Source organism: Lichenostomus cassidix, chromosome Z (assembly GCF_008360975.1).
Source record: "Lichenostomus cassidix isolate B80296 chromosome Z, HeHo_3.0, whole genome shotgun sequence".
NCBI lineage: Eukaryota > Metazoa > Chordata > Aves > Passeriformes > Meliphagidae > Lichenostomus > Lichenostomus cassidix.
In genome coordinates, this window is record NC_139511.1 from 14,785,606 (window position 1) to 14,811,443 (window position 25,838).

Genomic DNA, 25,838 nt, shown 5'->3' on the forward strand with positions numbered 1-25,838 from the left:
GAGTGGAAAATGCAATTCAGAGAAATTTTTTTTCCAATCTATGCAAAGCAATTTGTGAAGATGAGGATTCCGAATATATTCCAGAAGATGCCAGATAAAGAAGTCTCAAACTGAACTCAGAGACCTATCCATATCACCTAAAAAACTCTCAACATCCATCTCCCTACAGAGTTCACTCTGGTTCACTGTTTCCTTTGGTGCTATTGTCTGCCATGGGGTTACCATCAGAGAACACTGGTAGGCAGTACTTCCCTCTAACATCTATTTTCAACGGCCTAAATTGGTCTTCATAGGATTCCATTGTGCACACTGCAAAGAAACTTGTCTTGTTGCCAGCTAGAACTCTGAACTACATGTCTTTCTTTTCTTCACTGTTCTTTTTTTGGTTCACAAGCAACCTCCTACCAAAAGCAGAATCTGCAGAAGAGACTACATCCAAGCAATAATGCAATGAAAAAGTATGAAGAGAAGCCCAGGTGGCCACCTTGCAAATTTCCAATGTGGAAGCCTTCGACCTCTCCGCCCAAGAAGCAGCTATAGTCCTAGTGTAATGAGCTTTACAAACCCTGGGAGCCTCTTTACCCTTAACTACATACGCCTCTCTAATACAATCCCTTAACCATCTAGCTAAGAAACTCTTAGAAGCCATTTGACCCCTCTTAAGACCCCCTAAGAGTACAAACAATCTGTCAGAAGATATGAAATCTTTGATTCTTCTGTGATAAACCCTAAGTGTTCTTCTTACATCCAATTTATGCAGCCGTTGCTCTTTGTCATTGCCGGGTTTAGGGAAAAATGAGGGCCAAGAAACCGTCTGGTTTAGATAAAACTCAGATGCCATCTTTGGGACAAAAAAAAATTTAAAAAGAGGAACCATCCAAAGAACTACTTTGTTTCTGATGGAACTTTACGTATGTTCTAAATATCAAGATTGAAGTACTATGGGATATTAAAAAAAAAATCAATTGACATTGAAACAGCTATACACATAAACACACCACTTGACACAAGCACACGAAAAAACCATTATTTTTGTTGCATCTCTGTGTGAATTACATAAATTAAAAGTCTCCCAAGAATAGTAAAAGTAACCAAAAAGAAAAGGAAACAAGTACAAGGCTTCTATGTGATGCCTAGGGAAACTTTAGGTCACTTGGACATTAGCCTACCTTTTATGAATCAGCCATGTTTCACTAATTTGTCAGCAATACTACTTGCAGAGCACTGATACTTCAGATATCCCTCACTGCAGAGACTGAGGGGTAGGCTGGATATACCCAACCTAGCTTTACACCACTGAGAGTCTGGTAACTGTCTAGCACCATCAGCACACACTTCAGTCTGGGCTATTTGGCCTGCTTCTTAGACTGCTTCTGCAGGATGTGCTGCACTATAAACCTGATATTGGTATCCAAGTTAATTTAAAGGTGCTTTGGACATATCTACACTCTAGACTTTGTCAAATTAAACAAGATTCCTAGTAATAAGGCTTCTAAATAAGTACAGAAGATGGCCATTATATTGTCTAGTCACATATTGTAATGTGTTCTGATGAAAATAAAACAAGGATCCTAATCAATCCTTCTTATCAAAAACTCAGCCTTCATCAGTGACAAAAATAAGATTATCAACCCAATACAAGACATTAACAGAGAAAATCTAAAGGGACTTAACAGAACCTGGAACTTCTGGGAACATAGCTTTCATTCTCCCACATCAAATCATCTTTCACTACACTTTCACACATACTTCACTACACCTGAGATTTCTGACAATATGAAATGAAAATAACACCAATAAACCCTTCTAGTCAGACCTCTTATTAAAAATTTCTCTGGACATTTCTTTTCACATACTGTCTGTAAACTCATCACTGAGCAAGGTTTTGTGGATAGAACCACCTGATCAGAACAGTAACTCCCAAAACAAAAGTATGTCTGAAAATTTCACTAAAAGCACCTGAAAAATATTTACATTCACTTGTTTTTCAGAGTAAAAGTAATTCTGTGTTTTCCTTGGAATGTACGTTCCACCCACAAGACTGCCTCCTACAAGGTCTAATGCTATTTCCCATTCAGACTTGGTTAAGTAGAGAATTAAGAACCAACTTGCTATAGATGTGATTACTCTAAAAGAATATTTCTCAAAGAAGGTAGCTTAGCACTGTTTAGAGAAACAGTTCTGAATGTAATTAAGCCTGAAAAAATACCTGGAGGATAAGTTTTACTTTCTGGAAAGTAAAATATTTCTTGCTAATGTTGAAATCTTTAAGTTCTCTCAATTACTGGAGAACACACGCCATAGAATTTAGTTACTTAAACATAAAATAAATTCCCCATTCAAGAGTTTTTCAATTTTTTTACACTTTCTCACAGAATAAAGTAACAAAAACAATATTTACAATTACCCTTACTGAATGTATACCCTCTCCCACACGTGAGGAAAACTGCACAATACAAGTTTACTCTAACACCTCTTTGTAGGATAAAGCCATAAAATATAAATCATAATGTATAATAACTCAACATTTCTTGAGTATTAGTAAAACTGAGTGACTAAAGGAGGCAGAAATATATTGAAGCTAGTGGCAAAAATGGAACTTGAATGCAAATCTTATTAGAGTTTTGATGTATATTCTAAAAATACATAGGCTAACCTGTATTTATTTTTCAGTGCCAGTATTACACAAACAACAAAATCAACAAAATACATGCCTTGGAACTCTTCTTAGTTAATATTTTTATTTTCATCAATTTAGTACTCTGAGACTATATCCCCAAAACACCTTTCTCCTCAGCCTACAGCTTGACTACAGAGATAGTGAATATTTGACTTCACCTATCTCGTCTCCCTGAGCAGCCTGGCCTCATTTCTGGTCTGATCTTTTCCTGCAATAGAATCAAAGCTCTTGAAACCACTTCTCTCTGGTGACTTGGAGAGTCTCTACTGGCAGAAGCAGCAGAGTAGAAGAACATTTATGAGCATACTGTGACCTGGAAGGTGTTATTCACTTGAATTTTCATTATATCAGGTTCTATTGAATACAACTACACGAAAAAAGAGTGAGTTTGGAACCTATAGCAAATGCAAACCTGAAGCTTCACCATTTTACTGATGTAGAGCCTCTTTCCATAAAGCACCCACTGAAGAAAGTGGGATAAGCATGCTTGTAAGCATAGTACACATGAGTAAGTTTGAGAAATACAGGTTAAACAAGGACTATACCCTTAAGAACTTAGTTTCATGTACACTAAGATAAACTAAACTGATATTCAAGTCAGTGCTTTTCTCTTTTGAAAAAGGCAGCTTTCAAGGACAAGTTCAGAAAAAGTCAGTTACAAAGAATTCAGACTCCGTGTATTGTAGTGTCCTGTGTGAAGCACATATGTGGATTTCATAAATACTCCAGCAGGACATATCTTGTTACAGCGTTTGATAGTTTTTCATGATGCCTCTCCATCAATATCTACAGCCTGTACATCACATCTTTATATACACTTATCAGTTATTTTCTACAAGTCATTGTGCTCAAATGTAAATCTGCATATTTCAAAAACTTTGTCAGAGGATACTGTAACATATTTATTTGCAAAATATGATGACATCATGTAGGTAATTAATGTTGAAAAACCATATAAAATTATCCTTTTGCACAATAAATCAGGACAATCATTCATTACCTTGAACATTCTTATTCCTCTCCGTAAATGAAGGCAGCAGCAGAATTTCTGTAGAGAGCTCTTCAATTTTTTCCTCCATTAATAAAAAGAGTTTGATAAGTTGAGAAAGACATTTGAGTTGATACAAGGTTAAGCAGAAGTTTCGTCCTTTCCTATGATGTTCCTGGGAGGCTATTCAAGTAAAAATATAAAATAGCTTTTATTATAGCTGAAAAAAAATTATCCTGCAAAACTGATTATATAAGACAGTATAACACATCAAGTAATTTCATTTTTCTTATAGCATAATGTATCTTTTTCTCATCATAAAATACTGTTACATTATTTCTTCCTAAATCTTCAGCATTTCTCAATTATCTGCAAAGCTCCAATTGAATTCCAGGTTTTGTTATTCATTAACTAGAATTTTTTTCCAAGCAACGGATCTACTCAGAAACATTCTCACCTGTGTTTTACAGAAAACTCACTGTGTTGCAAAAGCCGAAAGGGAAAAAAACACATCATTACTGTATTTTAATGGTTTGGGACATCACATCACTTGTCACTCTACAAGTCACCTTGTCTGTTTAACAATCTGCTAGCACAATACAGTTGATGAATATGACATTTGAGTGAAAGAAACATCAATCTAACACTCCACAACTTTAAATATGTGGGGTTTGAAAACAAGTGAGACTGTCAGTGAGCAAATATCAGCAAGTATTATAGCTATAAGCATTTGGTATTTAAAAGAAGAAACTGAACATTTTATTTTGAAAGGTTAACACATGCACTCATAACATATAATCATGTCACATCAACCAGGGAACTCTGATTTGAGCATAGTCAGACGATCAACGACTGTGAGACGTTTCCAATTCAGTATTACCAAACCACATGGGTTTAAGTATTTTAATTTTATAATGTCTTTAAATGTAACAAATTTGCACTTCTATGCAAATTGTGGTGAGCTGATACCATGTTCTTATGCAGTTCTGTTGCAGATGTAACATCAGCAGAACAGTTTATCTAGAATGTGTCAGAGGGAGAGCCAGAATAGTTTGAAAGGGAAGCTCTGAAAGACGAAAACAAAAAGAAATTGATTGAAATGTACTTTTATGTGTCAAATCTTTCTTACCTTTGCAAATTTTAAGTACTTTCTACCTTCCTTTTCCCTCAAAGTTTCTAAATATTTTTAGGCGTTTACAAATCACTTTCAAATACACATAGATCTAAGTAGCAGAGCTGAACTCTGAATACTAATTCCCTAACGTGATATTCCAGTTTTGCAGCCTTAGAGATTGGACTGCGAGTTTTGCAGCCACATCTGAATTTCCTCGAAGTTCCAAACAGATGTATTCATGTTAGTTCCTTGCATTTCTAAGAATGTCAAAAGAGTTACACATAATTGCCTCCATTAGTGTCCTTCCTCTCTGAATAATGAGTAAATAACAAATCTATCACTGGATTTCTAATCTGAAGTCTTAAACCTACAAAAAACCACATTCTGCTATTCAGAGGATTTTAATCTTTACCTGAAAACTAGAGAATATAATCTGAGTTTAACTGACATGAAATGACTGCCTGAGTCTCCACTGTAAGAACCACAAAACACATAATAAAAAATAGAACAGAACACTAGTTCTATCTCCTATAATTTGAAAACCTTGTGATACTTCTGCCCCATCTCTTGAGGAACAAGGAAACCTTCCACTTATTTGATTGCCTCAAATGATATTGTCCTTATCAGACTGACAGAAAGTAGACCTAGAAGATAAAGGTATACCAGAGTAATGCTGCTTTTAGAATACATTACCAAACTCAGAAAAAGTAAAAACTTTCACTTTCAATGATTATTCAAAATATATTTAAGTTTTATTGTTTCTCAGAAATGACAACTCATTTATTTAGTGCTTGATGTTCAAGTAGTGTGCACACACCTAAGTACACAAAGCTTGACTGAAAGGTCTTATATACATCCAGACTACTAAGGTTGAAATACTGATGGCAGCATTTAATTTCAAAGACCACAGACCAGGCTGCTTGAACAAGCACATCACAGTTTATTTTTTAGCAGACAAGAATGAAAAGGCACTTCTTTTCTGACATGGTTCTGACTGGACGACCACAGGACAGAAACCTTTAAGAACTGTGTAACAGCCAAGAGCTTAGCAGCCAATGCAGTGACATAGAGAAAATCTCAAAACAGGTTTATAAATCTTGTAGCAGATTGTCATGAAGAGAACATGTCTCCATGTGGACAGATGTTAAGTAGACATGAGGTCTAACTGTGATATATGCTCAACCAAACCTTTGTGACGTCAACTTGTTTGGAGGAAAATTGGCCATATTCACAGAGTGAAGTATGGTTACTCTGAAAAGGTTACTGAATGGATCTTGACTTACAGTGTTAGATCAGAAAACTAATACAACTCATTTACCCAGGTGACCCTCTATAGCAAGAGAAGCACCCCTCCATGATGAAAATGATCTGAAATTGTTGTTAGCATCCTATCCAATTCACAGAGGACCACACACAGGGTGGTTGAAAGCACATGAAGCTGATCTCAGCCAGCCACTAATCAGTTAAGCAACAGCATTCCAGTTTAACTGTAGGATATGAAGGAACATGGAGAAAGTTACATGATATAAACCAACTTCCTTCCTGAACCACCGGCAATTTGCAGCTATCACACTAAATTTGACTTTTTTCTGCATGTCTGACTTCAACTCATGTAGTCCCTGTACAAGGAAATCGCTGCAGCAGGATCTCCGGATCCAGAAAAACATCAATGAGACCTCCACAGCATCTCGTAACAATGGGACAGGTTGACTTCCTGCTAAAGCAATACCTAGAGAGAAGAATTTCTGAAAAGGGACAGAAAGGCTGGTAAAGAGGCTACAGAGAGGTAAAGTGCATCATACAGACTTTTTCAATGTGCTAATGAGCTGATTTTGCAAATACTGCTCTAAAAAGTGGTGAGATCAGGACCTAAACAAACACAAAAGAGTAAGAAAAGGTTCTGAGCTCCTGAGGCTCCTGAGCCTCAGGCTTCCATCTCTGCAGAACAAGAATCACACAAATAGTGCTGTACAAAACAAATGCCTATGCCGATGATTTTTAAACTGCTCTGGAGACTGAATCTGCCAGCAGAAATATCCTAACTCAGTACAATGAGTTATTTTTAGCTACAACAAAGAAGATTCAAACCAAGCACAGTGTCAGGGACCACTGAAGTCTGGCTGCTACTTGAGGAAAAGGGAGTAAAGCATGATAATACAGCCAGCAGGCTCCTTGCCAGCCAGGGCCCCATCCTGCAGATCCTAAGCAAGGCAGACCCTGAGATGATAGGTTTCAACCATGAATCCAGATCATTAGCCAAGTTCATGGTGATGACACAAACCTGAGATCAAGTCAGGAAGTTACTTCACCATTTTGGGTCAGGATCTGATCTAGTGAAGGTAACCAGGAGTCAGGCACAGTTCTGTGACCATTCAGTGGAACCATGGTGATAAGGCAGGTTCAAGCTCAAGACATGAAAATTCAATCAATGGGTCCACAGCTCTGGTGGAGATGAACATCAGGACACCTGTGATGTATCTCAGGCAGGGATTGAGGACCCAGGTGCCGCTGAAAGAGATCTCTTGGGCAGGCTCCAGTCTAGGTCCCTGAAAAGGCTGGTCAGGGCCTTAAGGGCCACTAGGGCACCCAAGGCTTTGTTGCATAGTTTTTAAGGAACTTGAGTTTTCAGATAAAAACCTCCAAAAAACTGGGAAACTCTCTTTCTGCTTCACGGAGGACAGCACAACTGTTTTTGCCAAGAAGAAAGAACGGTAAGTACTTGAGGTTTCTGCCATCTACATGGCAGTCCTTTCTGGGGGATAGGAGGAAGAAAGAAGACAAAAAAATTATTGCACTGCATTTATTTGTAGCAAGTAAATAAATCTTGATAGTTCATTACACAAACCTGTAACAAAGCAAAGGAATAAACTCAGAACTTTCATGCAATAAACATCTCTACATTTAGATAATCTGCACTCTTGATTTCCTACCACATACAGGCAGAGGGGACCTAAAGGGTATTTAATTTCTTTAGGCATGCTGATTTACCATCCCAGCTATCAAAAACCAGGCAGCAGAAGTCTGTCAACCCAAACAAGGTTATGCTTAGAGAGCTTTTCTTATAGAAAAAGAAGGCTCAAGTAAAACTAATCCTGAATGTCTATCAATTTGTGCAAGGTTTTATGTGCTGGTGCCCAGGCAGCTGATGTAGTTATACAGCACTGGAGAAACTAGGGGTACTATTTTCAAGTTTGGCCTTTCATTTTAGCAGAATGTATTGAAGCTGAAGAAATTTTCCTAAGATCTGAAGGACATGCCACCCTTGTCGAAGAATAAAGCTGCCCATTTTACCAGAGACCATTTGGCTGGATGTAGCTGGACAGATGGTATCATAGAATTTCACTTCACCAGTGATGAAGCTGAGAGGTGCCCATATGAATTCTAAGACAGCTAATAAGTTAATTAAAGCATTTTTCAAGCAACATAGAGTGAAAGACATTCTATAAAGCACTTGATTATTGTACCTGACCTTCTCCTAAGTACTTAAATTCAGTAGCAAGGTATCTGCCTTTATCTTAGCCCTTCAAAGATTTTCCCTCATCTCTAAAAAAGAAGAAGCATGAGAAATAAGGCTGAGCTAGTAGATGACCTGTGTATATCTGCTAACTTGTGATTTTATAGCAAGTTTCAAAAGTGATACTTTCTTCAAAGATGTATTCTTGAAACCATTTTAAAAAATGTTCCAACTTCCTTGGTGATAGCCTGGAGGCATTCAAAATCTCAAAAAGCATAAGAAAACATGTATGAATAAGACCTGTAAGTTAAATGCAACTTTTCTTATTATTTTCTTAATTTTTTTTTTCCAATAAGCATGGCGCCTCAAATGTTTTACACAACTTTGAATTCACAACATCTCAAAAACTGAGTGGCTAATTCTGACAATTTAAACTCATCCAGGCATGTGACACAGTAAAGTGTGGTGCAGAAATCCCTGCATCAGAGGTGACTTGGCTGTAAATGTTCAAGAATAGCTACATTATGACAGTGTTGCTCTCAGATCAATTAGCCTTTACTACTCACTCTACAGAGCCACATGGCTAAACTGCTTCTGAGACACACATTAGAATCCTTGGAAAGCAACCTGATGACTGTTTTCTTCAGTGATTACAGTGGGGATTTCTCCCTCAGCAGGAACCAAGGGTCTGAAACCCTCTTAAACAATTATACTATAAAATACCTTCCCAATACATTAAATATCATTCCCCTGTCCCCATTTCTAAGGCTTGATTTAATATAAGATAGATCTACAATATTGCTCTACTAGGGACACAAGAAGGCAATGTCAGGGATTTCATCCACTAAAGCTATATGAGGAAGAAAATAAAAAAAATTAAAAGCACAAGAATTATCTTAAAATCTAACTGCAACCTGCATAGATAATATATGGAACTACCATTTTGTTAAAATCCAAAAAGAAATAGCCTAATAAAGCAACACAAACGCAGCTGCTGATAGTCACTGTGTATATGGGCATTTCAAGAGGTAAATTTTCAAAGCAGTGCATAGGGAGCTACATACATAAATTCTATTAACAATAATGTGTTCCTCAGGTCTCAGTGATATTAACTTTTAAGTGACGCTGTAACTATCATAACAATCTTGCATTTATGAGAGCATTTGTCTGCACACTATCTCCTAAAGAGAGCTTAAGTTGTATTATTCTTTCATTTGCATTTAGTAAAGATATATTCCCTTTTTATGGACATCTGCTCGCAGTTTTCTCAAACTATGTGTTGGTATACAATTTTTAATGCAACTGCTAGGTTTAAATAATTGGTATTGCTGGATATAATCACTAATTTGCTCATACTGTAAGAAGCAACTTAGTATTTCTGCATAGCAGATGTAATACACGGTATTACACAGAACTAAATTATTACAAACAGTGCCAGCAGTTTTCTATACACAGTACTTAAGATAATTATAAAAAATCATCTTCATTACTGCAAGCTAGCATTTTTTTAACAGTTTAATTTGGATATGTTACAAGATACATTCAAGTCACATGGATACAATTACTGCAAACCCAAGAAGCTATAAAATGTTCCTAAACAAATCCCTTTGACCCTGTTAATGTCTGTTTCTTGTTAATCTAGGGCTACATTGTTTGTAGCATGAATTTTTTATGGAATACAAAAAAAAAAGAAAATTCCTTAACAGTTGTTATTGATTCCACCATTTACTCACTCAAAGATAAATGTCATTTACAAAGCAGAACAGATGCAGATGCTGACAGAAATGTAAACAATTGTTGCATGGCTTACTGCCAGATTCTAAGCCAATACATTAAATTCCAAGTGAAGCACATTTCCCCTATAGATTGCATTTATTGCCACTTCATTTCCTATGTGCTCTGTCTCTCTATTGCTGCGCCTGGCACTAAGCTATTTTCAGTTCTTTGTTGACCCTTGAGGCCTAGTCCTACCTCACACAGCCATTAGAGAAGGGAATTGCATGTGTCTGACATGGTCTGAAACCAATTATTTGATATTTTCTTCAGAATGATGCCCAACTCTGTTGGGAATGAGCAATCATGGAATAATTTACCTCCTGATTTAATTTTTTTCTGCACAAATTAGTTGTAGCCTGAGCTAGCTATACACAGCTGCTTGTAACTCTGTCTTATCAAGATTCTACTTGAAATGGTGAAACAGGAAAGGAGAGAGTAGAGTTGAATAGAATAGATTGGGGAATCCTGCTTTAAAAAGGCATTGACAAGTTTATCAGATACAGTGATTACATGTGCTCTCTGCTGATTGAAACTGACAGACCTAGAAAGAACTATTAGTGATGTAAACTGTTATCTGAGTAGTTAAGGTTTTTTAAACACCTGTCTTGCTTTGCAGCTCCCTGTTAGCTGCAGTGAAACCCAGGACTTCCAGGATAATCTGATAAAGCAGCCTTCACAAAGAAACTACACATTGGCATTTTTTGTACCTAAAAAAAAAAAGTCACAGATCTAAAAATGGTAAACATTTTCTTATTAGTCATCACCATTACCTCATGACTTTTGTAAGTGCTTATACTATATATCTATACTGTGCATGTGGCAAAAAAATGCAGTAAAGTAAGGCATCTCAACTTATGGATAAACATGATAAGAATATACAAATTTGCATATATTTAACTGAGTCTGTCACAGAGATCTGTCACTACCAGCTATTAAACAACCTCAGTGAAAACTACACTAATCTTTTGAAGGAGATTCACTATACATGAAATTTTAATCAAATCTGCTCCACAATATCTTCCCAGTAAAATGAGCTAAGTTTTGACCTCAGAGTGAAGGTTGGTTCGTATCAGGTTGTTAGATGTTTGCTACCAAGTGCTAAAGTCCTTTGTTAACATTGCACGTGTAGGTCCGCAAAATCAAATTTTTAATCATGCTCACTAACCAACAGATGAACGAAAGGACAGACCAGTGCTAGAAACACAGGACGGGAAACAAGAACATCGAATCACATTCTGACATCAAATTTATGTTGTAATCGTGAGCAAGTGATCTCACCAATCTGACTCCTTGACAGCATACAGCCCCTATACAACCCTGAGAAACAAACTACAGAGACTTCCTGAAGCACTCTGAGGACGAACTGCCTTGTAATCATGTTCAGTAACAGATCTTTTCACACAGATACCTATCTCACAGATACCTATTTGCTCTGAAACCAGAAACTCAACCTCCTCCTTCATTCTCAAAGCATGAAGCTCTATAGCCTCTAATAAATTACAAGACATTACAGTTATACACTGCAATTCTAGCAGACAGTGACATTTTAAACAACTCAAATGTAAACTAATTACTCAGTTTCTGAATTAGTACTAATTAATTGACTGGCCCATTTAAGGAATTTAGTAGCTGATATCCAATAATTTTCTGATAATTATCAGAATACTGAAATAGCTGGCATTCTTTAAACATCCCTTCAACTAAAATTACTTTAAAACTTGTAGACAGACAATAGTTGCAGTTGTTTCTAGCAGTTAAGAGTGGGGTTTTGGGTGTTATTCTATAATTAATAATTTCTTCTGAAGTAGCAACTATCATCAAAAAGTCCTTTTGGAAAACTGCAAAAACTGTCCTATGACAAAATGATGCCCTTAGTAATATTTCTCAAAGATCTGAAACAATATTCTGGCCTTGCCAATGACATAAACTGGTTCCACAGACATTTTTTCATTTTTCTTGCCTACACTGTGGGCTGAGGGAGTTATCACATTCTTGAAGTCTTCACACTCACACACAGAAAACACCAAAGTGGAGTGTTTTAAGAGAGCATAAAAACTAAGAAAGCCTGCAGCAAACTGAAAATAGCACCTACATTGAAACAGGAGTCCTTGAAGAACTCTAAAAGTTGATCTTCCTCAGTCTTTGCTGAGAGAGAAATTGAGCACTGCCAGGTCTGCCAAACCTTCTCATGAATTCTAACTTTGATAGCACATGCATTTGTTTCCCTGTAAACCATTTTATAACACATGGCTGATAAAAGACAATTCTAATGTGTATTTGAAAACACAGTAATTAACACTTAAAAAAAAAATCTGGCTTACGTTTCTTTAATGCCTGCACATGTAAAAATGTCTGTTAGCTGAATTTCAATCCTTCTGCATCTATATTCACAGAGGGATGGTTGGGTCTCTCACAGATTGGTTCACTACATCAGAACTGCTGTACTAAAATTAGATTGTTAGGAACCTTCAACCAATCAGGAGTTTCTATCAAGTGTTGATCATTCCTTTCTGTAGTCTAGGCATGATATTAGCTATTACGTATTTCCTTAAATAATAGATTTAAGTCCCTGTGTCCCTTCTGCTTCTCTCATTCCTTGGAATTTCCAAGATATGATAGAGCCAGTCCTAATTTGTTCAAAGAAGATAAAAAAAATAAAGCCGGAGTCAATACTCTCAATTCTGCTTTCTGTGTCTATATATTTAAAAAAAAATCTGCAAAGTCACCACAAAGTTCTCATGATTACTTTTACAAGGAAAGAAAACATGAAAAATAAATCTGAGTAGACAGAAAAAAGGGCAGACACTGCCATTTAAAAACGTTTAGAAGAATGTTTCAAAAGTCATAATCTTTTAACAAATATTTTGTGTAAAGACTGATATACAAAAGAAGGATTAATCACATCTGTCAGCCCAGATATAAGGTCCCACTCACTGAGCTGAGATGACACAATTAAAACACTTCTTTACAGATGAGCTAAAAGTATAGTGCATAACGGAACACGTAACTTTTGTGTTACAGAAATTGCTAGCATTTCCTAGCACATGGACAGAAAATCAGTATACTGTCCCTTGTGCTGAAATACCAAGATCTGGTTCTTAGCCAGAGGATGATCAGTGTGTGAATCTACTGAGGAAAAGTAAACTCTACTTGAAAATCTGAGACCAGTAACTAATCTAATTTCAGACAGTCCACAATATTTATGGGCACTAAGTGCTATACTTCTAATTCAAAAGTTGGACTGGGTGTTGACCATGCTCATTCTCTCTAGGTCAGACATATGGGAATATATCTATTGCTTTGCTCTATTCAGTAAATGTAGCGAAATGTTCTATAAAATGACTGAAAGCTTTGTCAAAAACTCAGTAGATACAGTGGCCCCTTGATTGAAGAAAGAGGGTTTTTAAAAATTCTAAGCCTAAGGCTCAGTAAAAAGGACATTCATATTCTAATTTAGCATGTTACAACCATCTTCTCCATGTGACACTACCTGCTAATTTAACCATCTCTATATTTTTCCAAAACATATTATTATGACTAATTTTTACTTTTTTCTGTACAGTTTTTATGACAGAAGAGGTTCTCTGTCTTGACAAAAATCAGTCAAGACCATCTAGTTAACTTGTGATTAAATCATGGCAGATGCACATATTGAAAAGACTCCTGTAACAACTTTCTTTAAATCAATACTGCAGGAGCATACTTTAAACACGTTTTTGAAGTATTCTCTTATCTGCCATAGACCTACACACTCTTCTTTATGCAGTCCCATTCGGCCCATATTCCAAAGTAAACGAGAGACTTTCATCATAATTGTACCTCAGATTTTGTAATTTTTTTATTACTAAACAGAAAACTACAGTATATAAATGTCAAATTAACCTCTGAACACTCACAAAATATCAGACCACAGAGTAAATCAGTTCTCATCTTTTACACTTGGGAGGAAGATGCAATTATTAGAGAACATAGTGACTTAAATGCTTTCTTCATTCTGAGGAGAAAATGCAGGTATGCTGTGAAAGCACAAAGGAAGGTAATTAGCTGATGTTTGCTAATTGTGGACATTTTGGAAAAAAAAAAAGAATGAAACTATGTCCCTTTCAATCTATTCAGAATTTTGAAAACAGATTTGAATTCCTGTTGAAAAAGATGAAGTAGAAGAACTTCATTAGGACACAACAGTCTAAAAAATATAAACCAAAAGATCATCAAGAACTTCATGCTCAAAAATATTTAAATAATTTGAAAAGCAATGTTAGTGTTTACTTATTTTAATAAGTAAACAGCAAGATAATAAAATTCTGGAATAGGCATATTTTCAATATGACAAAGAGTCAGTAAGGAGATTTCATATTATGGGTTTAATAAGTATTTTCAAGCAACTGGTCTAAAAAGATGGAAGCTCTTCAGGCACACTATCAGCTTTGCAATTACATCAGGTCAACTGGTATTTCAGTAACTTGGATACTGTTATCTTTCACCCTACTATAATCCTAAAAAGTGACAATCTTAACGCTTTTGTAATCTTTACAAAAATGTCATTCTCCCACTAGAAACACCTTTGTGGTCCTAGGGATATTATGTTCATATGGCCTTTAAAAGTGTACCTCCATTTTATTAAAACTTCAACTCTGCATGCTCAAACAGATGGTTTTATTTTCTCCTCAGTACTACTCATATTTCCATTTAATATAATTGTGCAGAAGAAATCAAATACAGTACTTGCAAGGATAAGAAATAAGTAGTATGTGACAAAGAAGCTATAAACCACATTATTTCCTATATTAAATTTAAGGATATTTATTTTGCTTCCCCAGAGCAATGGGATCTTGTTATGCCTGTCAAAATTTTATAGACTTCCCAAGGAAGAGAGACAACTGCAGAAATCTGTATCATATCTGTATGCCCACTGGTTTTCAATTTCAACTTCCTACTTTAAATTCCCGCCAACACTACTTGTTCCATCATTTTAAATGGGTGACAAACTTATTGAATATCTCAATGTTGATTAGTTCTTAATAAAAAACTAGCAATCTCTGGTATATAGAGAGCAAAACATCTAAAGATTGTATCTCCATTTTCACTCAATCCCCATGTAGTAACCATGTGATTTTTGCTGTTGTCCTCGTGTATTCTGTGAAAGTTATGTATGCATAAGAAAGAAGTGCTATCATTTTACTTGATACCTGTTTCTTCCTCATCTTTCATGGATGGAAACCATACAGTTTTTCACTCCACCTGCATAAGATATAGGGAAGATTGTGTCATAGATCACCACATATGAGGACAGGCTGAGAGTGCTGAGGTTGTTCAGAACGGACAGGAAAAGGCTCCAGGGAGATCGTAGAATCCTCTCCAGTACCTAAAGGGGCTACAAGTGAGTTGGAGACCAGGGCAGGGAGTGACAGTTCAAGGGGAAACAGCTTCAAACTGAGTAGCTTCAGATTAGATGTTAGGATGAAATTCTTGATGGGGAGGATAATGAAGCATTGAAACAGGCTGCCCAGAGAAGCTGTGGATACCCCATCCCTGGAACTGTTCAATGCCAGATTGGATGGGACTTTGGTCTAGTGGAAGAAGTTCCTGCCCATGGCAGGGGGGCTGGAAGTAGATGATCTTTCAGATCCCTATCAGCGCTAAAAATTCAGTGAATATATGTGCAGAGCAGCTCAAGGGTAGTTGCCATGTTCACTTGCATACAGGTACCATTCTTCCCATGTCTTGTTTTACACAGGCGCCTTCTTCCTATACAGGTTATGCTACCAGGCACTCTGCAATGTGACAGAGAGAGCAGAAATAGAAGACAGAAGGAGATGCTAAGCAGGCAAGAAATATAATGGAAGCACATAGAGGTACTGCTGGTCATGCACAAACAAAAACCAAACCAGCATGTCCAGAAGAGGGGATGAGCAGATTATTGCGGGTCTCCTGGAGTAAGAAAAAAGAGAAGAGGGACATGCAAGGAGGATGAAGTTCCAGTTTCTATTACAACTTTTTGCCTTTATAATGCCTAAAAGTCACTACTTTCTTTTTGTGGGTCTCCAAATAGTCTAAACTTTAAATTTATGAAAAAACCTAACTTCAAATAACATTCTAATTAAATTCTAAAACTTTGTCATTCTAAACATTTTGCCCTTAGCAACACATCACATTTAACTTAAAGCTTGCTTGTACTAGTCCAAGGATTTGGACAATAAAATGAATTTGATCTGCAGAAGCAGGATATCATACTGGATATTATAATCTGTAATCCATATGGACTGCTTTGTATTATATGCCTTCCCAGCACTTCAGAAAGATGCAACAGGACTTTCAGGCCTGGACAGTAGTAAGTCAAGTGACTGAAACACTTTCCTCCTTCATCCTCATCCTTCTAAAAAACAGATTGTAGACGATGGATAAGAAAACATGATGAAAAACCAAGTGTAACTACAGCACAAATATTGTAAATTATCTGCTATGAATTGTTATCTGCATAGAAGTATCAAAAAAGTTGCAAAAATATAAATATTAATTACATCAATCCATGTTTGGAAACTTTTAATTTCCAAATATAAATGGGAGGATAAATTACACTAAAGTTATTGAGTCCTAATTATTCCCAGATGTGAATAGCTGGGATTTTTTTTAATCATGCAGTCACTAAATCAGCAGACATTAATATTATTTTAGGCATATTTTTGATAGAAAAGACAAAAATCATAGAAGATTGGTTGTAAGCCATAATGGTAGCTTATGAGATCACAAACCAAGTAAATGGAAATTACATGGAAGGATAAAAGCAAGTCTGAAACTGAAGTTCCTAATTCCAAAAAGGGGCAATTATAAACTAGGGGGAATAAAACCAATTGGCCATAAATGTAGTAGAGAAGTCAAATTTTAGTTAAATGTGCAAAACACAAACCTCATATTTCAAGTTAGCTCCTCAGCAAATTGCTGAGAATATATAAGTGAACTCAAAATAGATTTTCCTTACCAAGTACTTTAATTTAACATCCCAAAGTTGTCTTCATTTCAACAAGTTATTCCAGAGCTTGTTTCTCTTCTTGCTCTCAACTCCACTGCAAAAATGCATCTCCTATAAATGGTACTGAGTCCTTCTATTCAAGTTTAGATATATGCCACATTCACATAAGGTGTCCCACAAACACAATATATTCTGTAGAAACTTATGAATATTTAAAGACAATAAATAAAAAATATCATAATTTAAATCACAGTTTGCATTAGAATATGTCTGTATAACAGAATGGAAGTTGGTTATATTCTGGAGAAAGAAAAGAGAAAGGAAGCCTGCTGGACATCTAGCTAAATGGATATATAAAAGTGGGGTAAAACTGTAATACATTAATATCAAAACATATCTCTAAAGGTAATTTAATTATTTTGTAGCTAAAAATGTGCTTAGTCAAGTCTGCATCACTTTACCTCCATTTTGAAATAATATTTTCTTAAAAATAATGAACTATTGATACTTAAGAACACAGTATCTATTACCTCAGATTTTAAAAACAAAGTTCATTTGTGATTTTAAACGTTTAAGGGTCTCTGGAAAATTTGTGATTATTTTAAAATATGAAGCAAATCAATTTGAATATGTCAGAAAAAACAAAACTCAAAGCTATGATCTACGTTTAGTTTTAACCACAGAAAATTTTAAAAACCCAGCTAATTAGTCTACATAAGTACTTATACCCTGTTTACATACAAAAACTATATAAATAAAACCAAAGAAAACCTTCCACTAACACATAAACTGTTTGTAATTCTATGGGTTTTAAGTTTCTTTGGCAGATGTCTTATCACTTTTAAGAATAGCTGTTTCTTCATCTAACAGATGACAAATTAATATAGGTTAGTAATGCCTGATTAGCTTAACATTTTTGTAAACAAAGGAACACAGAAAAGGTTTAAAAGGTAGAACTACAATACACATTTAGTAGACTTACTGCAAATAATTTATGAGAAATACCACATTGGAAGTAGAAGCAAAAAATCATAAGAGATAACCTTAAAACCAGCTGTGATTCTGTCCATGCTAAGTATTGTCAACAGATATTTTCAGTATATTTTTAAATACCACAACATATATAAACTTTTGAAAGACACAGATGATTAATATAATAGAAAGTCTGAAACAACAAAATCCCATTAGAAAACAAAAAAGCTTGAGGAAACTTTCCTTGCATATTAATCTAGCAGGTTGGAAATGCTGATTATGTTCTGAAAGTACACAGAGAAATTATAATTGATGTTATATAAAAATCTCCTGCAGAAACAGCCCAGATACTATTGGCTGAATCCTGCACTGGTAAAGGTAATAAGAGTCACAGATTTAACAGGTAGGAGGACCAAGTGATAACATAAAACCACCTGCCTCCACTAGAGTTGGCAACTGAAGATGCTGAGTTCCAAAAATTAGCCTCTTTCCACATGCCATTTTGACAGCTTCTCTGTCCTGCCATGTGCTTCCTAGGTACTGATAAATGGATACAATCTCTTTATAGTACTTCACAAATAACTGTTCTAATACAATATGAAAAGAAAAATGTTAACTCCTTACTTCACAAATAGATTATATATGAAATATTTTAAAGATAACTCTGTTAAAGCTTTTTATAGACTACCTATATTTTCCCAAAAGAAAGAGGTTCTCTATCGAATGTTTTCTGAGGTTCTGGCACTGCTTCATTATTTTCTATTATTTTTTCCTATGTTATATAGTAGGATCAATTACAGCAGTTCTTTGAAAAAAAAACCACAACAAACATCAACCAAAAACCACATTACCCTGAGGATGGACTAAGAAAACACAAACCTTTCTATCACCACTGGGATAACAGTCCCAATTGAATGCCCTAGATTAAATTATTTTGATATTCTGAAATATGCTGGTTTGAGGGCTCCCAGAGGGCAGAGGCAACATGCATAAGAAATAAGAAACACATCTGTCTTTCAACTAAGAAAAAACCCTTCTCTTTCTGTCCTTCCCTCCATATTTATGCACAAGGTTTTTTTGATATGTGGCCAACTGGGTATGACTGTCAAGGTAATCTGTTAAAGCTGTCTTTTAACCTAACTTATGTAAAAATAGATTCCACTCTAATTTGTGGGAGGGCAACAAAGGTATCATAATTTAAGAGCTCCAAGCAGGTAAAGTCACTTGACATTAAGAATTTGTCCACCATTACAAACCTTTTACAATATTTCCCAAATAGTTATTTCACTGTGAACTGCCTTGTGAACATTTTAATTCTAAAGGAAAAAATGCCTTTTTCTAGTTTAGTGTGGTACACATGCAGTATATGGATACACTTACAGGAGAGAAATCACTTTCCAGAAAAGACTTTACATATGAGCTCATCTACAAATAAGCTACTCAGTAATAACCACTTTAGCAATGACACAAGGATAATTTTTGCTTGAGTTGATGAATAACACCAAATAATAAGCTATGACATGTTCACAAAATATGTGAAAAAAATAGACTATTACACGTTCACAAAATATGGGGGAAAAAACCCAAATCACACTCAAAATTTCACAACTTTGACCTTGCATTTTGCTCTAGCCTGCTCATTTCACTTTTGGTGCCTTATGGTTTGGCTACCTGAAGTCCTTAAGAGCAGAGCATCTACAGCAGACAGCTTCTGCAGAAAACCAGTAAGTGTAGCAGAAAATTAGTAGGCAAATCAATACCTACTTCCCACACTAACTTCTTGAAGTAAAATAACATGAAGACATGAGCATGAGAGCCCCATGAAGAAAGTAATTTTGAGAATTAAACTATATATTAACAAACAGCAACTCTAAACACATTTTATGGGTGCTAAGGAGAGAGCTGCTGCACCTGCAAATCTGACATTTAATGAATTTTCAATAAGAATTAAAATCTGCTCTAATATTTATGAAATAGAGAAATTATTTTCAATTTAAATTAATTGCATGAAATGTTTTAAAGTTTCAAGCAAGATTTGTTTATTTTCACCTTCCTCTGTTTTTTCAAACATACAAAAGAAACATGCACTGGAAATCTGTACTGATAGAAGTGCTGGCACAAAAACATGCAAAGTCAAATCCTGTGGCAAAAAAATTTAAGCGGAGGAAGTATTGTATTAATGGATTGAATGACTCTTCTCTGCCTTCTTGTAATACAGAGTTAAAGTACAGTTATTCAAAGAGACACATTTGTGACCATTTAAAACTCCATGTTTTAGATGTAAAATGGAGGTAATTGAACTTCCCCATCTTTGCTTTGAGACTGAAAGAAAAATGAAGTTACAAACTTCTGTTCGCTATATGTAATTTTTTTTGTCAGTGAATCCTTTCGATGACTCCCATGTCACTGTGTAATTCAAATTCAGATTTCTTGTTACTTCGTATCTCAACAGTATTCTCAGACTACTTCTCATTCTTTCCCACCAACACTCCATTCCACTAGTATGTACACTGAACCTCTCATCCTTTCAACTTACTTGTCTTTGTGCCTTTGTCTTTTATAAGCTCCAATATTCCTCCGTATTTCAGTTCCTGTTGAAAAATTATCTTTGCATTTCTTCTCCTGGAATTTTTAGTTGACTTACACTAACATGTATGCTGACTTTAAAACTCACAAGTGTGCAATTTTCTTCTGTATAAACCTGACAAATCATCACCTCCCTCATCTTTTCTCTACGTTGCCCAATCCAAAGATCTTGTGCTTCTGTATTTCTCGTATGATTCTAAGCTTTTAATATTTTCTACCTGAAAATCACTTCACCTTTATGGAAAGCTATGCTTTATACAAATGCCTCCTGCACAGAGGATGACTCTAAACACTGCATTGAAAAAGCAATTACATACAATCATGCAATTATGTTATGAAAGTTTCTATTCTGTATGGTTTTCCAAAGCACTGATTTTTCCCTTTGAAAATTAGCATGTCAGACTTAAAAACTGCAAAAAGAAAATACAGAAAATACCACATCAATAACAGAATCCTTTCCTGCTTGATATTTCTTGAAACAAGGAGAAATGACCAGGTGGTATTAACTCCAACCTTCTGCACTTTCACAAGACTAAAAGTGTAAATGGATTTTTTTGTTTGTTTCCTAGTTAGAGAATGAGAATCTCATAGTAATCTTCAGGGTCAGCTCTGATGTGTGAATCAGCATCTGTTTCCAGTTTCATGGACACATTACTGTACAGTCTTTCCTATAATCTCCTTTAAATGTCTGATAATTTGAAATAAAAAGTAGGGGTAAAAGACCAAAGAGTTTGTGTTTATTTAAATCTGGATTAAATAGTTCTTATTCTACTACATATTTCAGCAGCTGGAGTAAATCAGGCAAAAAATATTACTGTGACACGACAACGTTATCCAGTGAATTATAATGGGGTTTCAGTAAGTTACGTAAATTACTCTCTTACTTCTTTGTCACAATTCTGACACAGTCTAGAACTCAACTGCAGTAACATGGTTAAAGCTGTAATTAACAATTTCAGGTCTGTCTCTTCATCAAAAATAATCAAGTATATTAGAAAAAGGTAGCAAAATTAAAATAATATCTAACTACAAAGAATATAAAATAAGACTACTAACCCACAGCATGAACTGTTCCTCTTTGCTTCTTTGAAATCTTGTTTGCTTTAACTATATGTAGAGCATTTTCTTTGAACTGCAGCTCACAAAGTCTTTCAAGAAGAACTGTCATTTCTTCAGTTATGGTATCCAGATAAGTTTCATTAATAAACTTTAATGATGAAGACGGACCAATAGTTCCACTTAGTATATACAAGTCCTCTTTTATCATTGTGCACAATCTGGGTATGGAACTTTGGTAACCATGAACCACCTTATCAAAATTTGTTTCACCAGAACTTGACAAAATACAGTTCTGTAGAAGATCACTAACAAGTTTATTCTGCATATTTTGATACTTCGTTAAGACTTCTGATTTTGGATAAAGAAACAAAAGCTGCTGTACACACTGAGTTTTAAACTCCATTTGTTGTTGCAAAGCATTAGTGCTGGTTTCTTCTTGACTTTGCAGCCTATTTACTAAAAATTGTCGAAGATGCAATCTGACATCATCCCAAAGAGATTTCACATCCACAGCTGAATCATCCTGAATCGTATGAAGAGAAGACGTTAATTCAAAAGATGTCCCACTTGCAGCACAGGGAAATGAGACACCACACTGACTAGAGAGGTCCAGAAGGAAGTGAAGTACCATTTCTTCTCGATTTTTCTCATTCTTCAGCAAGCTTTGCTAACAAAGGTAAATCAGACAATATTTTAGAAATTTTTGTAAATTCTGATCATTGAACGAACAGCTTCATACTAGAGTAAAAACTGTGTTTCCAATATTAATTATCTTAACAGCAAATAAGATATGTAAGCAACAGAAATCATTAAACATGTGGAAAACAGGATTTATATGCAAATTAATTTTCTTGTCTACCTCTGCCAATAACTCACATTCCTCTTATCATCTTTCTTGTATCCCCAACCTTTTTTCTCAATTCAATTCAAAGGAAACCCTTGGCAGCCTTTTTGTTGTGGTCACAGACACACATCTTTGAAAGAAAATGGTATGAAAAATTACTTAAGATTTACACAGATAATGACAGGTTTTTCTCATAAAACCAAGCCAGGAATTTACAAAACGGTCATTTTCTATTACTCAGCAGGTAACCATCAAAAAGGCCATTCTAAGGATAAAACATTCTTCCCAGGATTCCCTAAAAGAACTAAAATTTAAAACTTGTTAAGAATTAAAGAGGCTTAGATCACATAGAACAGAAGAATAAGAAGCTGTGCATCCCATCAAACGAAGATGCAGACTGATATATTAACAGTATAGTGACCTCCACATAAATCTAATCTAAATGGGTTGGAGAAGGCAGTTGGTTAATAAAGCAAGTGAAACCACATGGATGCTGCTCCTTCTTCATTCAAGTCTGATGAGCTCTCTCTCAGTCCAGGGCTAGGATCTGTGACCTTAGAGCTACTTCAGCTTCAAGAGGTCATGCAGCAAATGGCAGTTCCTCTTGTCACAGCTCAATACTATTATCACAGCAACAAGAACACTGTGTGAAATTGGTGGAATTCTTGATTTTCTGAATTTCAGCAGGCAAGTCTTAAGTAAATAAGGATCTAGAAGGACCCTCACTTGCTCCTTCACCTCCCATTGCTTCTCTCCAACAGAGAAAAGCATTGTGGCAAGCCACTTAGGGAGTTCTTTCCAATCATGTGCTTTATCTGGGTCTCTCTCATGGTTTCACCCCAGTCAGCAATCAAGCCACTCGCTCACTCCCCCATCAGCAGGACTGGGAAGACAACTGGAAATGTAAAAGCCAGAAAACTCATGGGTTGAGAGACAGACGGTTTAACAGGGAAAGCAAAAGCCATGCACATAAGCAAAGCAAAACCAGGAATTAATTCACTGCTTCCCATGGCAGCCAGGTGTTCAGCCACCTCCAGGAGAGGAGGGCCCCATCACGTAAGGGCTTCCTCTTCCTTGGGAAGACAAACACTGTCACTCCAAATGTCCCCTCTTCCTTTCTTCTCCCTACTTAAACACTGACCATGATGTCATACAGCCTGGAATATCCCTCTGGTCAGTTTGTGCCAGAGGGATATTCAGCTGTATGTATATACTCAGCTGTATGTATATACCCAGCTGCATCTCCTCCCAGCCTCCCATGCACTCCCAATTTCCTCACCAGCGTGGCACTACAAAGAGCAGAAAAGGCCTTGCCTCTGTGTAAAACCTGCTCAGCAATAAAAAAACCATCACACTATCTGTGTTCAGCACAAATGCAAATCATAGCCCTGTACTAGCCACTTGAAACCAGCACAGTCTCCAAATTATACTACACCCTATAAAGCAAGGCTGGTAAACCTTCAGAATTACTGTTTTATTTAACTTACACTATTTGAATAAATTATTAGTTTTATTCCTGTTCCCGTCTTGAAAGACAGGTAAGTTACTCAAGTTTGTGTATGGTATTGCATGAATACAACTATTTCTGAATACAAAATCTTCTATTTTTCCGGTGTAGCAAGTGCTTGTCAATAGATAATTATGCTTTAGAGTCATAACAATTTTTAAAATCAGAACTCCTATTCTTTGTTCTGGATATTTCAAACCTGTTACACAGCTAGAGAGTTTAACCTTTATGTTGCCTTCTACTCTGGAGTGTTTATTGACAAAAATTTAAAAAATTTAACACTTTCACTACAGTACCTAACTCTGAATAACATACTGGGAGCATGACTGCCTCTTATAAAGAAAGTCTTAAAAATAATACACTACCTATTTTCCCTCCATTTTATATCTTTATTTCAAAATAATTCTTATTAATTCTTTCTAGTTACAAACAGGAAAGACATATGGAAGACAAAATAGTAAAGGAAATTATCAATTGAATGTCATCCCATAAAAGCATGTGCATGTAACAGAAATATGTGCAACTAATTAAAATCTAAAATCATACATATCAATATGCATATATATAATACTGATCTGATTTTCTTCTGTTATCTACTGAAGTATTCTGTAAAGTTTCATGTCCCTAAAGAAAAATGTGTCTCAGAGTGTAAACTGAAACCCTGATCACTAACCACTGTGTTGAAAAGCTGACTCTTCGCAAGTAGATTTCTGGATTTTAAATGTTACTTTTTTTATGAATCATGCTCAAATACTACACTCTGAAATGTACAAAGCAAGAGAAGCTGTGAAAACAGTGCATGTACCTGATGCCTTCAATGGTGAACCCAGATGGTCTCCCAAGTAAATCCCTACTGCTGCTTTTTAAGGCAAAACTAAAATATTTCATATATCTAAGGATTGTTACAAGCCCTATACAATTTAACACATTTAAAATGTCAGCTTGCAGATGCCATTTTAAACTAAGTGTTACTCAGAAAGAGAGTACCTGAAGCGAACTTTGAAGGTCTAAAGAGTGTCAAGTGTCTTCAAACATTGCCTATATTGATATCGGCTTTTTAATACAAAAATTAGCCTATAGTAAAAATATTTTAAAAAATATTTCAAAAGATGATACTAACACTATTCAAGAGAAAATATCTAAATTAGTAGCCAAAGGTTTTGGAGAAGCATTAAAAGTTCCCTTACGAGCACAGAAAGTTAGTGACAACAATAACATAGAGAAAACCAGTTGCAGCTTAGCAGCTGAACTACTGCCCAGTACAGACTACTACCTACCATATTAATAAACAAGTACAGTAAGATGAAGGCTTTGTTAAAAAAGGAATTTGCCTTTATTTTAGCAGGAACAGAATTTAACGACAATGTGTTAGGGCACATATTCAGCTTTTAAGTATTTAGTTAAAAGACAGTACACAGAATGAAAAAATTTCACATAATTAACATTTTTAGGCTTCATGAAGAAACTCTGAGTATTTTCGTAAGAGTTTACAAATGCATGATAATAACAACAAACCTAAATACAGCACCCCAGCCAAAGCCCCAAAAGAACTTTGCACTGTTTTTTAATTGTCCTAGCAGCTTAAAAGATAAGCAAAATTCCTAACAAAATAAACACACATAATAAAGGATAACAATGAATATCCTGAAGTAGAAAGAAGGTTTGTGTTACTGAATTTGTATTATATATACTTAATTAAAAGCATGCAAGAAGAAATTAATTAATTAGTTCAATGGGTGGAAATATACATTTAAAAAAGGTCAGATCATAATGATCTCATTAATGGTGAATGTTATTGAAAATTGTTTACTGCAGACCAATTTATGGAACTGAAGATTATCCAGTGTGAATATAACTTCTTACAGACAGACTGTAGTACAGTCAGTAC

General features: G+C 35.5%; 1 protein-coding gene across 7 annotated transcripts in view; it reads right to left on the bottom strand.

Moving 5' to 3' along the window:
• The window catches only part of KIAA0825 (KIAA0825 ortholog), a 245,961-nt gene that overhangs the window by 175,516 nt on the left and 44,607 nt on the right, over window positions 1-25,838 (bottom strand). For 6 of the 7 annotated variants that reach the window (XR_014846836.1, XM_085042658.1, XM_085042656.1 and 3 more), the window contains exons 4-5: window positions 21,597-22,266; window positions 3,681-3,851 (exon numbers count right to left, since the gene is read on the bottom strand). Coding sequence is in view for 6 of the 7 variants with exons in the window: in XM_085042658.1 (XP_084898784.1) it covers window positions 3,681-3,851; window positions 21,597-22,266 (841 nt within the window). In the remaining variant the exon portion in view is untranslated. Of the gene's footprint in view, window positions 1-3,680; window positions 3,852-21,596; window positions 22,267-23,412; window positions 23,603-25,838 lie in introns of those variants that run through there. The other variant, XM_085042661.1, reaches the window with a different exon arrangement.